This window comes from Xyrauchen texanus, chromosome 34 (assembly GCF_025860055.1).
Source record: "Xyrauchen texanus isolate HMW12.3.18 chromosome 34, RBS_HiC_50CHRs, whole genome shotgun sequence".
Taxonomy (NCBI): domain Eukaryota; kingdom Metazoa; phylum Chordata; class Actinopteri; order Cypriniformes; family Catostomidae; genus Xyrauchen; species Xyrauchen texanus.
The window spans coordinates 25,115,459-25,131,179 of record NC_068309.1 but is presented as its reverse complement, the minus strand read 5'-3'; the positions used below and the strand labels follow the sequence as shown (position 1 = coordinate 25,131,179).

At 40.6% G+C, this 15,721-nt stretch overlaps 1 protein-coding gene across 1 annotated transcript in view; it reads right to left on the bottom strand.

Moving 5' to 3' along the window:
- LOC127628053 (teneurin-2-like) overlaps nt 1–15,721 on the bottom strand; it is a 390,490-nt gene that overhangs the window by 111,081 nt on the left and 263,688 nt on the right. The window contains exon 5 of the mRNA XM_052104713.1: nt 1,318–1,527. Within this exon, the coding sequence (XP_051960673.1) occupies nt 1,318–1,527 (210 nt within the window). The remainder of the gene's footprint in view (nt 1–1,317; nt 1,528–15,721) is intronic.

The following is a 15,721-nucleotide window of genomic DNA, read 5'->3' as shown; positions in this document are numbered from 1 at the left end:
ACTTTGTACTGTTCTGGCAGAGTAGAAAGAAAAATATTGGAGGAAAAAAGACTGAATGAAATGTCAGTCACTCACATTTGTTTAAGTTAATTGATATTTATTTCCCTTGTTGTATACACTACCTCTGATTTACATTACAATAATACTTCAGCGTTTCTGCACTTTAATAGGTAATATAATAGCTTTAATATGTTCATCACTACAAAGTGTTGGGAATGTTTGATATTAAATGTATTGTTGTTTACAGTTCAAGTGTGTGAATAAGGTTGTTTTTGTCAACTACTACTTCAAATTGTCATTGCTAAAATAATTTTAGTCTAACTCCATGCAGAGAAAAGAAATGCTCTGAACTGGGGAGAGCTTGCTCTTTGCCCAGTTGACCTGAAGCCCTAGACAACTAAAGTGCCTGAGCACCTGGTCCCTGTGAGCGCATAGTAACTCTCGAGAATGAGCTAGAATGAGCCAGTCATCGAGGTAATTGAGTATGCGGATGCCCACTTCCTGTAGCGGGGCAAGGGCTGCCTCTGCAGCTCTCTTGGACAGGCCGAAGGGGAGGACCTTGTACTGCAACGTCGAAGGCGAACTGTAGGAAGGGTCAATGTCAAGGCAGCATGGAGACGTGGAAGTACGCGTCCTTCAGGTCTACCGCTGTGAACCAATCTGATGCCGAACGCAGATTAAAATCTGTTTCTGTGTGAGCCTGGTTGAGAACTCACAAGTCCAAGATTGGCCACAACCCACCGCCTTTTTTGGGTACGATGAAGTAAGGGCTGTATAAACCCTTCTTCATCTCAGCTGGAGGGACAGGCTCTATCACATCCTTGAGTAGCACAGTTGTAATCTCTGCCCGTAAAGTGCTGGCATTTTCTGGAGATTAATCGCAAATTAACAAAAAAAAAAAAAAAAAAGATTAAACGTGATTAAATATGTAATTGACTGACCGCACTAAAATTGTAAAATGTATAGACTGGCCCCTTTAACTTTCATTGTAAGTGCCTTACTGTAACTGCAAATCCTGCTTTTATATAAACAGACTAAATTATTTTTTGTGGTAATCAACATTATGCCACAAATGCTATTGATTTAGTTTAACTGGTATTAAACTCAGAACATTCCTTTAAGCTAATATTCAGCAAAATATACTTTACAACCCATGCCTAAAATCTGGGTTATGGCAATGGGACAACCACCACATTCATTGGATAGTTCAGTGTTGAGGTTGCAAATAATTATGATGGTGGAAATAGGGCCTGAGAAAGGTGATGGTGAGGTGGTGATTACAATGGAGAAAATGGCAGTGCAGTGATACACTCTTACCGGTGGTGGGGGGCTGTGCACGGAGCAGGTAGGAGTTGGGGGAGAACTCGTCATCGGGAGGGTGATCCAGTATGGCATGGGAAGAGCCACTGTCCAAAAGGGGCATCTGACACTCCCTGATGGAGGTAGCGGCCTGGTTCAGGGGGGCGGAGGGGGGAGGAGGAGCTGGGGGGAGCAGGCTGGATGAAGGTGTGGGAGGGAGGGGGCGACCTGAAGGACAAATATACACACACACAAACAAGTGGGAAAAGTGTGTTACTTAATGGGGTGAAATTGTCGCTGATCTTTGAGAATAAAAAACAAGTAAATCATAGTTGTGTTCTTTCGTTAATATGCAACGAAAACCTAATAGCACAGACAGCAAGCAACAACCTCAGTTTCTAAACCAAGTTTGTAGACAAAGACATTTATTTTACTCCTCTTAGGATGGGTTGCACCAGCAAGGATTAATCTTAAAATTAGATTATATCAAGGTTTATCTGATAATTTTGTTGAACCAAACTTTAAACCTTGTTTAAAAATAATCAGGGTTACATTTTAACCATCAGTTTGATCCTGATTTATATTTGACTGTAAATCTGAATTAACTTTAATCCTGTTGCTCCAATACTTTAAACTCTAATTTAAATCTCAGTTAGGGATTAACTTTAAACTAGCAGCTGAGGTGGTTTAAAAAAAGAAAGAAAATAAAAAGACCTACAACTAAACATGAATGACTAGGTAAATGAACTGTGGATGTGCAGTCAGCCCTCTGAGAGACATTTATCATATTATTTATGTTTATTATGGTCCAAAGTGCAATGTGTGCTTTCAAATTCTGCTTGCGAGTGCGGCGGCTCGTCTCGGTGGTGGTGCGGAGACACCGGACAGAGATGGGTCTTTTGAGAAGTGAGAGTAAAGTGTCATTTTGGCATTTAATGAGAGGGGTTCCAAGCGGCAGGTGATCTTTATTGCTCCCGCCTTTCTTATACTTGTTTCAATCGGCAGCACGGGCTGTTAATTTCTAGGAATGCACCGATCCGATACCTGGATCGGTATCGGCTCCGATACTGAAGATTTTAGACGGATCGGGTATCGGTCCAATTCTGCTTGCGAATGCAGCGGCTCGTCTCGGTGGTGGTGCGGAGACAGAGATGGGTCTTTCGAGGAGAAGTAAAAATAAAGCGTCATTTTGGCATTTAACGAGAGCGGTTCCAAGCGACAGGTGATCTTTTTTGCTCCCGCCTTTCTTATACTTGTTTCAATTGGCAGCACGTGCTGTTAATTTCTAGGGATGCACCGATTCGATACCTGGATCAGTATTGGCTCTGATACTGAAGATTTTAGACGGATCGGGTATCGATCCAAATCCGATACTGTGTGTTAGTCATGTTCGTTACAGTCAAGCTCAAAAATGACATAAAAGAACCATTAAAAAAAACATTAAAGCAGTTCATATGACTCGTGCATTTTATTTAAAGCCACTTGAAGACGTGTGATAGCCCTGTGAATCACAGTAGGCTGTGTTTAATAACTAAATATATAGTATGCGCAGCGCCAGCGTGTTAGTGAATGGCGCTGCTCTGTTTACACACACTAGCGGCTATTTTTAGCCTTCACGCATTGCGCAACATTTTAGCGCTACTTACGAACAACATCTCAGATGCAGATGCTCAATAGTTCAGTTCACTTCAAATATGAACTTAGAATTTCAATAAGAAGCGAATTAAATGACATTTGACCAGAATTTAAATAAGAAGCGAATTAAACTACTGTGAATTTACCTACAAACAGAAAGTTTAGAATGTCAAAATAAAAGCGTGAGGGTTTAAAAAGTGCACGATTTAAATATATTATTGTTGAATTTAAAAATTTAATTAGAAGTCATTAATAATAATATTAATAACAATGTATTATTATTATTTGTAACACAGTTGACGGATGGGCAAGGAGGAGGCGAGAACCGGCTTGTCCACATAAATTATATTTTAATGAGAAACTGAAAAACACATAAACAAACACACATGACGGACATGTCCGTAATTCTCTCTCTCTCGAACAATCGTCACCGGCCGCCTTTATCCCTCGCGCGCCTCATCAGGCTGATTGGGGACCGGGCGCTCGATATTCCGACCGGCCCCGCCCCCCTCCGCTCCACACTCCTCCCGGCGTTATCTCAGGCCGGGGTGCCACCGGCATGACGTACACCCCCCCCCCATCCCTGGGGCGGGGTGTATCTTGCGTCCCGCGTGGTCATCCCTGCCTTCCTCGCCCTGGGAGGAGACAGGAGGGAAAGACAACAACAACAACAACAAAACAAAATAGGCGAGGGAAAAGGCCAACACGGTGCGACAGGGAGAGAGAGAGGAGAGAGAGAAAAAGCTCACTCACCGGTTCTCTGATGTACCGTCGCGTGGTCCTCGAACACTCCTCCACACTCAGGCGGACGACAGCCGCTCCAACACCGGGCGAACCGGAGTGAAACCGCTGACCCCCAGCGGGCAGAACGCGCCTCCGCTTTTCTGGCGGCAAATGGGGACACTCCTCCGCCCCTGGCAGCGGCTCTACCGCTCCGGGCGGTCAGAGAGTTTCTTCCCTCCTCCCCTCGCGGACGGCGGTCTTCCCTCGACCCCTCCGCGTCTCTGGGGACGGCAGGGCACTCCTCCGCCCCGGCAGCGGCTCCTCGCTCCAGGCGGTCGGGGTATCCAGTCCCCACTTGCCCCGCGGACGACGGCCGTACCCCGCATCCGGGCGGTCGGGCTACTCCGTCCCCCGGCAGATGGCAGCGGCGCTCCCCTGGGTGGACGGCAGTGTCGAGGACTCTGCGACGGGCATCCCTCCTCCTTTCCGGGTTTCAGCACCAATGTAACACAGTTGACGGATGGGCAAGGAGGAGGCGAGAACCGGCTTGTCCACATAAATTATATTTTAATGAGAAACTGAAAAACACATAAACAAACACACATGACGGACATGTCCGTAATTCTCTCTCTCTCGAACAATCGTCACCGGCCGCCTTTATCCCTCGCGCGCCTCATCAGGCTGATTGGGGACCGGGCGCGCGATATTCCGACCGGCCCCGCCCCCCTCCGCTCCACATTATTATTGTCATCATAAGCATTTGTTCACAATTTCTAACAATATATATGTTGGATGGGTTCCAAAAAATAACTGTGAATGAAAAGTGGACTGATGTCTTACAAGTAAATTGAACAAAAAAGAGATCTGAATCCTTTAAAGTCCAGATGCAAGTTGAAACATTTTTTAAAACAAAAAAAGGCAAAAATAAAACACTGGATTCTTTTCTACTGAAGACTTGAATTAATTTTAATTTTGCTGCTTAATTATCCAGTATACTAGTTAATAATAAAGTGTTTCTTAATAAACTATACATTAATATTGAAATAAGTTAGTTAGAGGTTTGTGTTTCTTTACATATTAAAGAGTACTTCCAAGTAGTTCCACACAATAATGTAAAGATATTCTAAACTTATTATGTTTAGGGGGGGCGTGACTGTGAGCGGCGCCCGGACCCGAGGAACCAATCGTCTAGCCGTGAGTGCTGCGGGGATGACAGAGGGTTCCAGTCCAACCCCAACCTCAAGGCAGCCCGGGCAAGCATTTCGGCCATCTGGGCGTCAGACTCAGACTGGCCGTGCCGACCCAAAGGTGGCAGTCCAGTCAAGTCTTCCGCATCAGACGCCAGGACGCTCGCCGATGCAGCAGCAATCATCGTCATCCAGCTGAGCGGGCTCGAGGGAGTAAACAGACTCCCAGGCCCGGACGGAAGTCAACGAGTGTGCCGGGGTGCGGGTGGTTCATTCTACCCGCTGATCGCACAACCGCTCGGCTCTGAAGAAAAAATCTGAATGAACAGATGCATGATTCCCTCATTGTATACCCGTATAACCGGGGGAGGGACATGCAAATTCTGTCTGCCAAATTCTCATTGGCCTTTTCTCAAGTTCAAAGGCAACCGAGGCCTTAAAGAAAGTCCCTTAGTGTCGCTTCATTCGACACAACATCGAGTGAGCGACAGACGGGGAACAAGACCCGCAAACAAAAGACAACATTGATGAAAACTCATAGAGTAAAATAACAGAGAAAAGAGACAGATGTGGAGCTTTCACTCTATAAAAAAACTCTAAATGATGTAGACTGAAAAGAGGTCAGTTTGATGTGCCATTAAAAAGAATGAATACAGAATTCAGCAGGGCTGAAACGAAGAGTCAAAACATTTTAGATAAAACTTTTTGTTGTTGAATAGTCATTTGATTTCATTGGACATAACATGAGATCATATGAAACTCTAATGATGATGCTCAAGAGTGCTGCTGAGGAGCACTGAAGCTTGAGTGCCTGATAGAGGCAGGCAGAAGAAGACACAGCTCAATCCAGATGCACTGCACACTTTACAAACAATTTAAGGTGATATGGATCGCACTGCACTGCAGCTGCAAAATTTCAATTTTTTTTTTGCAAAGTTTAAAGAAATTAGAATAGAATACAAGATAAGTATACAGAATCAGTGTTGTCATGAAATAAGGGGGAGCAAAGTGTATTTTGTCTTATTGCACTGACAATAAGTATAAACAAGTGAAAGAAATACACTTTTACACAAAATACAAAATACACTTTCTTAAAGATATGTTCTCAGAAAAGTCTAAAGTCTAAATATTTTATAATGTATGAAGCGTTTCAGGTAAATGTATTTTAAGGATTTTTAGATATATTAATGGAAAACAATACAAACACTCGATAAGAAAAGTTTTTATTTTATTTTTGATCCAATTTTCTCCCCAATTTGGCATGCCCAATCCCTACTACTTACTAGGTCCTCGTGGTGGTGCGGTTACTCTCAATCCGGGTGGTGGAGGACAAGTCTCAGTTGCCTCCGCTTCTGAGACAGTCAATCCACGCATTTTATCATGTGGCTCATTGTGCATGACACCGCAGAGATTCAAAGCAGGCTTGTGCTATTCTCTGCAATCCACGCACAACTTACCACGAGAACCACTAATCGTGACCACGAGGAGGTTACCCCATGTGACTCTAGCCTCCCTTGAAACCGGGCCAATCTGGTTGCTTAGGAGACCTGGCTGGAGTCACTCAGCACACCCTGGATTCAATACTCGCTGAGCTACCTAGGACCCAATGTTTTTTTGTTGATGTTTTTTTTAATATAAATTAAACACAAACTAAAATATCAAGTTTTTTCCATGCAATTTAGTGAGGGTCATTTAGAGGTATTTTCAAAAGATACTTTCATACACTTTTCTTTATTGTTAGCAAACACATGTTTTATATATCTTAACTGCATTATTAAAGCTGAATTGTCAGTTAAGAGGTGATGATTAATCGTTGCAATAATTGCTCAAATAGTCAATTAATCATTCTAATAATTGTTAGATTAACTGATTATCAAAATAATCTTTAGTTGCATACCTAATATATAGATGGATATACTGAAGGACATGCGGCATGAGATATTTTCCTTTTTGTTTTGTTGCGAGTAGTAATGAAACAAAACAAAGGGATTCAGATTCAAGATCAACACTTTAAGCAAATGTTGGGAGTGAGCCAAGCTGATAAAGGGTACTTCAATACCAAGTCAATGCTAAAATATAAGGCTGATTTAAGACGTTAATTCAGTGTGATTAAAGGTGATACATTTTTTAATGATATGCAAAAAATGCCTCTATTATCACTGAAATAGGTGGCATAAATTACCACACCTGTCTCTATAATAACCCTAGAATGGGTAAACAACGGGGGAAAATATGTTTGATTGTTTAGCAAATAAGAAGACTTTTTGCCTTTAAATAAAAAATAACATGTTAAAAATGGATGTAATTTATCATGTCTTGTGACTGTACATAAATTGATTAATAAGAAATTGTCCTACAAATGGGGCAAATCAAGCTTGAAGCTTGAAGTCACAGTCAGCAGGGGGTTGCCAGCGCAAATCCAGCTGTACAGGAAACAACCACACTTACCAAGGGCAGGCAGCACAAAATGAGTAAAGGAGCCTCACAAAGCAAGAAACATTCTTAGACAGCTGGACAATACACAACTCTGCAGGGGTCATGATATACGTTTTTTAAAGTCTCAAAGTGCATTTAACTTAAAAACAGCGTCCACAAAATTAAGTATTTATGCCGATGCTGAAAACCAGTTAAAAGCTACACAACCACACTGAGATGCTACAAAAGTGTTTGTCTGACTCATATGTGCATAGACTAACAACAATAGAGCAGACAAACGCAAGAATGTACCCTGTGAGAACCATGTCTACCTCAGACAGATTGACAAACTCAATTGCAGTATGGATTGCTGTGAACTGTAAACCAGTGATAGGTTTATGGTCAATGACAAGGAAATAAAACAAACAATATCTTGCCTTTTAATGTCATTTTAATTTTGTCTAATTATTCGTCTGCCACAATAATGTAATGTCTTCAAATTTTTTCAAAATTTATTTTTATTAGGCTATATATTATTATATACCGAATCTATATTTGTGTGCCTTTGTCAGCAAATATTTATAAATGCAATTAATTGCAATTAATAAATCTGCATCTCATGTTTGATTATTTGATTATACATTTTCAGCGATTGACAGTCATACTAAGATTGTCTTTCTATAGTTTTGTATTATCGATTCGTTACCTGAGTGCGGTGACCTTGATTAGTAAGCTGTGTTTCAAATATGCTCGTCAAGTCAGCGGCAATGTTTTTTTTTCCATTAAGTTGGCCAGTGAATCTTTTAGGCTAGTCACACAATTTTTATAAGCAGCCTGTAACCAACAGAGTTTGAACAACAACAGTCACAGAAATAATACCTTGTAAGGCTTTTTATTGGTCATACCTATAGACTCTGCAATATGCATGTGTGGAGGTCCTATGTTTGGAGTTAGCTGTTTTTCATACATTTTATAATATAATAAAATAATTTAAGCAATATTATTTTACATTTGAGTACATTTATATTTATTTTTTCCTCCATATTTCTGAACATTTACTTGAATACTTGATACTGTTGTTAGATAGTCTTCAAGGACTGTTTGATTAGTCTAATGTGTATCATGTTTTCATTGTATGTAATTCTTTTGTTGGCTACTTGAAAAGCTACAATATGTTTTCTTAAATGAGAAACACTTGAAGGCACATTAAAACATTCCATTGTTTTAAATTCATTTGATAAAATTTGGATGAATATTTTTAATACATTTTGAATAGAGGTGTGTTTCAATGCACATTATTGCTTCTTTTGTTATCGAGAATCACAAAATTTCACTGGTATTGATATAAACTCTGGACATTTCAGATGTGCCATCTGCATTTGTGAGCTAGGGGTGTTAAGGTTAAAATATCTCATGGCTCGGTTTGTATCACCGTTTTAGGGTCACAGTTTCGGTACGGTTTGGTATTTGCTATGGATTTGGCAGTAATATATATATAATTTTTTTTCCCCTGAACAAAATATGAATACTCTATTTGGTAACAAACACTTCAACAAGTTTGCCCTTAAAAAATCATGGTTTTACTACAGTAACCATAGTTTAATCATGGTATTTTAAATAAAATCATAGTAACCACAAAATCAACATGGTTACTGTTGTGGTTACAATATATAGTAAAATCATGATTACAATATGGAAACTACTGTATTACTGTTGTAAATCCATGGTTAATTGTATCAAAACCATGATATCTGCTAATAAAACTCTGGTGGCAGTAGTCATGGTTACGTCTGTCATGTTTACTACATTACTTTAGTAAAACCATGGTTAATTTTTGTTAAGGACCTTAACTGTGGCAGGGCGGAGGGTGGGGCCAGGTTGTGATTCTGTACTCCCGGACCCTAATTGAGCTGATTAGCCCGAGAGGGATAAGGGCCGACTGAAGACGGCAGTGCGACAGAGAGTGTGTTTGTGTCTTTTGGTTCAGTTCTTCATTAAACTATTATTTATATTGTCAAGCCGGTTCTCGCCTCGTTCATTCCATTAACCACTTCACACTGGTGTCGAAACACGGGAAGGAGGAGGGATGTGCTGTAGAGTATGTAGCCATCCGCCATGCCACATTAACTAAAAAACTTGTATCTAATTACTAAATCAACATTTTAACATAATACCTGCACTATTACGTTACATGCATCAACAGAAAGTGCATTTCAAACTCAACATATATTCAACATTCGGAAGCTGTTCATCATCACAAAAGGAATAGGTTAACCTTGCTATTTAAATTGATACAAGAAGGGATGTCGAAACACAGTGTTTTAATCGTACCTTAAAATCCCACAACCTTATCAACAGAGTAGGGCAGCATAACTTCATGGCAATGAACAGCCAAAGCAATTTCGTTTTTGTTTCATATCTGTCAGAATTACCACAGAGTTCTTGCTTAAAAACGGAATGGAATTCGTGCAGTTTCGGCTCAACTGCAGCTCTGTGCTCACTGCGCGCTATCTATCCCCAGGTGATGTCTGCGTAAATAACTAATCGTATATCAATGTATTACCAGTAAACGGCACTCATGTCAAGCGATGTCTGTAAACAGTGACTGCTTTGTAAATGTTTTTTTGACTATAGCTGTTGTAATTGACAGCAAAAAGATTTTCATAGACAGGAGATTTGAATAATGCAGTGGTCTTCTCTATCAGCGGCTCATTTTCTCCACTTGCCATCTTCAGCTACACACAACTTGTGCAGAAATGTGATGTCATCAAGTAGAACCACGTGAAACACAGACGGAGCATATCCATTTAGATCCATTCAGAGGTATTAGTAGAGGATGTAACTGTGCGTGTCTATTTGACACATTGTTTTATTCGCCAAACCTTGTGCTACAGATGCATCATTAAATTTGAAGAGTAGAGTTCGGTAAACCGTACAGTTTTGTGTGCTAGTGCTTTACTTGAAAAGACATGCAGCAAACAGTGAAAGAAACTGCTGTGCTGGATTCAGAGAGCAAGACGGCGCTGCAGCTGGCTGCCTCGGTGTGGAGCACTCAATTCTTTTGTTGTTTTTGTTTGTTTGCCCTGTGTTTAGTAATTTTTTTCCAATCAGTTTTACTAGAGACGAACTGCTGAACATTCAGCAGCACATACCAGACAATCTTTTCCCGGTTTTTGACTATTCTGACATTTTAGTCAGAGGTGCAGCTGTGTTGTTTAAACGCGCTATGAGATGCAGGCAATGCAAACGAGACGGTGCACTGGTCAGGCTTCTTCAGTGCGACTTTCGAACAGCCATTCCCGACAGCAAGTTAAATCTGCAGGGCTTTCAGCTGTTCAGAGCGGATCGCATTGCGGAGTTAACTGGGAAAACGAGAAGTTGTGGAACATGCTTTTACATCAAAGAAAGTTGATGTACAGAAGTAAAAACGTTAAAGAAGATGTGCTGTCATAATTTGAAAGTGCTCTTCATCAACTGTAAGCCTTTCTACTTGCCACAGGAGTTTTCCTTGTTTTTTTCTGGTAAGTGTTTATATTCCTCCACAAGCATGCGTGAACGCAGCGCTGCAGCAACTGGCTGATCACATCACATACACAGAGCAACAACACCCAGACTCCCTTATTATTATTCTGGGATATTTTAATAAAACTAACCTCACCCGTGAACTACCAAAATACAGAGAGCATATTACATGCCCCACCAGAGTCAGTAATACACTGGATCATTGCTACACAACAATAAAGGATGCATATCGCTCTGTCCCTAGAGCAGCTTTGGGAGTCTCTGATCACTGTCTGGTTCATCTTCCAACCTACAGGCAGAAACTAAAATCAGCCAAACCTGTAGTAAGGACTGTAAAAAGATGGACAGATGAATCAGAGATGGAACTACAAGCCTGCTTTGACTCCACTGATTGGAGTGTATTTAAGGCTGCTGACATCAATCTGGATGAGCTCAAAGATACTGTGATAAGCAAATGTACATGGTATGATAACCGTCAATTTTCATACCGTGGTATACCGTGAAACCGGTATACCGCTGCAACCCTAGTTCGGTCTAGTTGCCCCTGTTCCTTGTTTTCCCTCTGCCCCTTTTCCTGGATTACTTTTGTCCCCTTCGGGGTTGTTTAGATTTTCCGCCTTGTGGGAGATTGATTTATTAATAAAGTATTTTTGTTTTTTGAACTCTGCATTTGGGTCCTTATCTCTCCCCAAAACCCTGACATTACAAACTTATCAAAACATGGACCCAGCAGAGATTATTTTGATTCTCCCGCTCCAGTGTGGCAGGAACCGGCCTATCATTACCACCCTTGAGCCAAGATACAAGGAGTTGGTGTCAGGGCAACCGCCCTTTTTGCGTTCTCACCAAGGTACTCCTCAATGTGGCTCAGGGCTTGGGTTTTAGAGTGTGCGGTGTCACTCTAACATGAGCCATGTGATAAAATGCGTGGATTGACTACTTAGAAGTAGAGGCAACTGAGACTTGTCCTCCATCACCCGGATTGAGGTGAGTAACCACGCCACCATGAGGACCTACTAAGTAGTGGGAATTGGGCATTCCAAATTGGAAAAAAGATAAACTCTCTGAAAGCAAGTCTAAATTTTTATTTTTATTATTCAGTAAAGAAAATCCCCTGTAATTCAGAGACAAATGCTTTCGACAAACAGATTGTTAGTTAGACAGACAGAAAAACAGACAGATCCTGTCCATGCAGAATAAAACAACTTTTATAAGGTTACAAAAATGGAGACTTCAATTCATTTGAGTGGTCAATTTTATACATATATTTAAAAATGACTGTCCATTTCCTTGAGTACAAAGTTGTTGAGGAAATCAAGAACTGAGTGCACCTATAATTATATTGATTTGGGAGTCACCGTCCTGTGTGTGTGGAACGTTAAGGTCATGTATGCCAGCTTGATAATCTCAGTGGTAAATTTACACCAGACATGTGAGCTATTGTTCTGAAAACAAAACGTAACTAATAATAAAATAAACTGTAGGCTGTCATCTGCTCAACCGCACAGTGCGACCAACGCAAGCAGATGCGTTTATTCACGCAAGCCTCCACTGCAGCGCCGTTGAATCTGATGTGTGTAATGCTTTGAGCAGCTTGTGATGAGCAGTGGTCGCGTGAACGGTTTGTCTGTACTACGCGCTTCTGCTGACTAGCGCAGTTTAGTCACACATTAAGATTTGGCATGCAGGTCCAAGGGAATTGCCAATAATATGTGGATGGATTTAAATACACCTCTTTCTCTCACTGTGTGAGTGATTTTTACAAATGTCAATGGTGGATCCAACAATAATTTGTTGGATCCCTTGTGAAATCAGCGCAGACCCCCTGCTGAAGACCATTGTTCTAGTTAGATTAGCTGATTATCAAAATAATCGTTAGTTGCAGACCTAGTGGCTAATTTAATCAGTCCCTCTTTCTGGGTCTATGACTCAAGACCAGCCATGTTGTGGACAAAATACACTCTCACACGCTGCAGATGTAATTTTGATTTATCTTTTTAAGATGAGTGGCAGAAAAAGCTAAATATGTGCAGATAAAGTTACGGGAAGGAATGCGGTCAGACTGTGAGAAAAAGAGTGACATATCACACCATAACATGTGCAATTTATCACTTGCCAAACTCATTCTCTGTCTTTTATATGCCATTTACACAGAGCAGACACCTGCAGCAGGCTATTAGAGTACATCACTTACAAACAATAGTTTCAAAACACACATGAACAAACAAGGGATCTTGATGCCTCACACTTGATGCCTCCTAATGTCCAAAATTTCCCATTTTGTCCAAAACATTTGATAATTCCTGGAAACATTGATACGCACCACTCTGAAGTGTGTGTGTACGTGTGTTTAAGTGTGTTTGAGTGTTGGCAGGGTTTCTGGATGGAATCCAGTGGTTAGCTCAGTTTCAGGACTGATCCTCTCAGGCAAATACAGCACAATCACTAACAATTCCTCTTTCAATCCTGCTCACACATCTCCATTATGCCCCTCACTAGTTTCTTCTCATTCATCTTCTCTGCTACAGTCTCTCATATCCTCCCCTTCATCCTCTTGGTTGGTGTCCTGCTGCGTCTACGTTCACAATGGGTTGGTCAGTGACATTTGTGAAGATTTATCACTGTCCGCCAGCACAACAAGCATAGGAAAAAAAGGGCCATCCACTCAGAGGGGGGTAGGAAGACAGTGAGTCTTTGTCGTACACACAAAATGGCGAGAGTCATAAGTCATGCATCACTCGAGCAGCACATAAGGCTGCTAAACAAAATAACGTTTATCAAACTTTATTTCACCAAACACAATCAAAATCTTTAAAAGTTTAAAAATATCTAACCTAATCAATTTATATCAACTGCAAGCAACAATTAAAACCAGCTGAGACACATTTTTGTGCTCTATTATTCTCACTGGTACAACAAACTGAATAACACTTTTGTGTTTATACACTTTGAGCATGGCCCCAAAATTACAGAAAGCAACAGAAAATAACACATGATTGAATAAAAGCACTGAACCCCTGTTGGGGAAGTTACTTTGAAACTGTAGCTTGTCAAGCTATATGCTACTTAAATTGTCCAACTAAAGTCAAGCTACTCTTTTTTTCCCTTTCTGCACAACACAGCTATACTACAAGCTAAAAATGAGAAACTAACTACATACAAGCAATATCAAGGCTATTATGGGAAGGGGATATCTTTTTAAATATAGAAGGATTATTTTTAACCAATGTGCCGAATCTCACTACTAGCATGTAAATCAAAATAATGATTCATGAGTTATAATCTAAATGGTGTTTTGTTTTTAGATATATTCATCCAAGAAATAATGGTGATATGGAGCATTACAGTATTAAAATGGTAAATGGTCTGCACTTATATAGCGCTTTTTTCTAACCTCAGAGGTTACCAAAGTGCTTTACACTGTGTCCCAATCACCCACTCACACACACATTCATAAAAGACATGTTTCGTTCTTTCTTTCGCACATTAGGTGTGTTTCATGTTAATTCATTCCATGTACCCAATTGAATTGCATTCACAGATGTGTTTTGCTGTCTTGAGCATGTTGTGCTCCACGATTACATGAGATCACACATTGTCCCAATGTATAAATCCCTTAATGTCTCATGTCTTAATTATGAGCAATATGTTTGTAATTTCTCACATACTCTTTCCACTATGTCACATTGTGAAGAGTAATGATGCCGTTATGGGGCATTGCAGCATTAAAGATATGTTTTATTCTCTCTTTTGCTCATCAGAAAATAAACTCATCTAAGTGGAACTGAGTCTTGTTGATTGATTCAGTGCACATAAACACACAATTCAGGCAAACTACATCAGCTACATTAGCATAATCAGACTTCTACTTTTTCTGTGATTGCCTTTCATATTAAGTACTGTCATGGAGGAGCAAACGTTTGAAGAGAATCTTGCAACTCATCAGTGTATTGGTGTCTATGTAAACCCACTCATTGAGTACTATCTCTCAAGGGGGTTGCACACTGCAAAAAATAAAAATACAATTTGAAACATTTGTTTTCTATGAATGAACACACTGGCGCCGCTAGGCATCTGTCAGCGGCACCCAACTACGACTCTCGAGGATGCTAAAATTTCTGCCGCACCGCGGTGCACAACTCGCATAGTTTTACATTTAATTCCACCTAAATCATTATCAAAGACATAGATTACAATCACTGGATGATACAGTATATTATGTATAAGTGTCTTTCATATAGCCAAAACACTGTTTTTTCAGTTCAAGTACGGTGGTTTGACAGCTTGAATGAAGACCCATTCAATGGTAAAGATAGAGAAATTGCATAATAAACATCGCAATTTCTAATCATTCAGTTTGTGCAGTTACACCAAGTTCATACACTAACCTGAAAACTCATCAATGTCCCGTTGTTTTTCTTGAAAAAAGAGAAAAACCTTGGTAACTTGTGTGCTTTGTCTCCAACCCGAACTGCAACAACGTGCGCTGTGTTTGATAACTGTGTCGTGTCTAGCTGTAACACACCAGACGTCTGGTGTGTGAAAACCTTATGATTTATTGTCTGAATTTTGGTAGTGACAAGCACACATTGGGCATCTAAAAATACAGCTGGCCAGGCTCTCGGGGGGAATGAGCCCTTTTTGGGTAACCTCTTCATAAATGCTGTAGTTCCCATAGTGACTGGGCACCTGTGGTTTGCAGATAAATTAGAGAGAAATGGAGTGGGTTCCCTTGATAGCCCCTGTAAGCGATAAGTTCAAAGAAGCACACTGCTTCAGCCTCCTGGATCGTTTTGTGGAGTTATGTGTGGGGGTAATTATGTAGTCATTAAACTTGAAGAATGTCTGGGGGAAAATTAACTGTGTACGCGAATCACAAAATATCAAAAGCTGTGCAGGTGTATGCGAGGATTTCTCTCGTCTTTTCTAGGTTGGTGGAA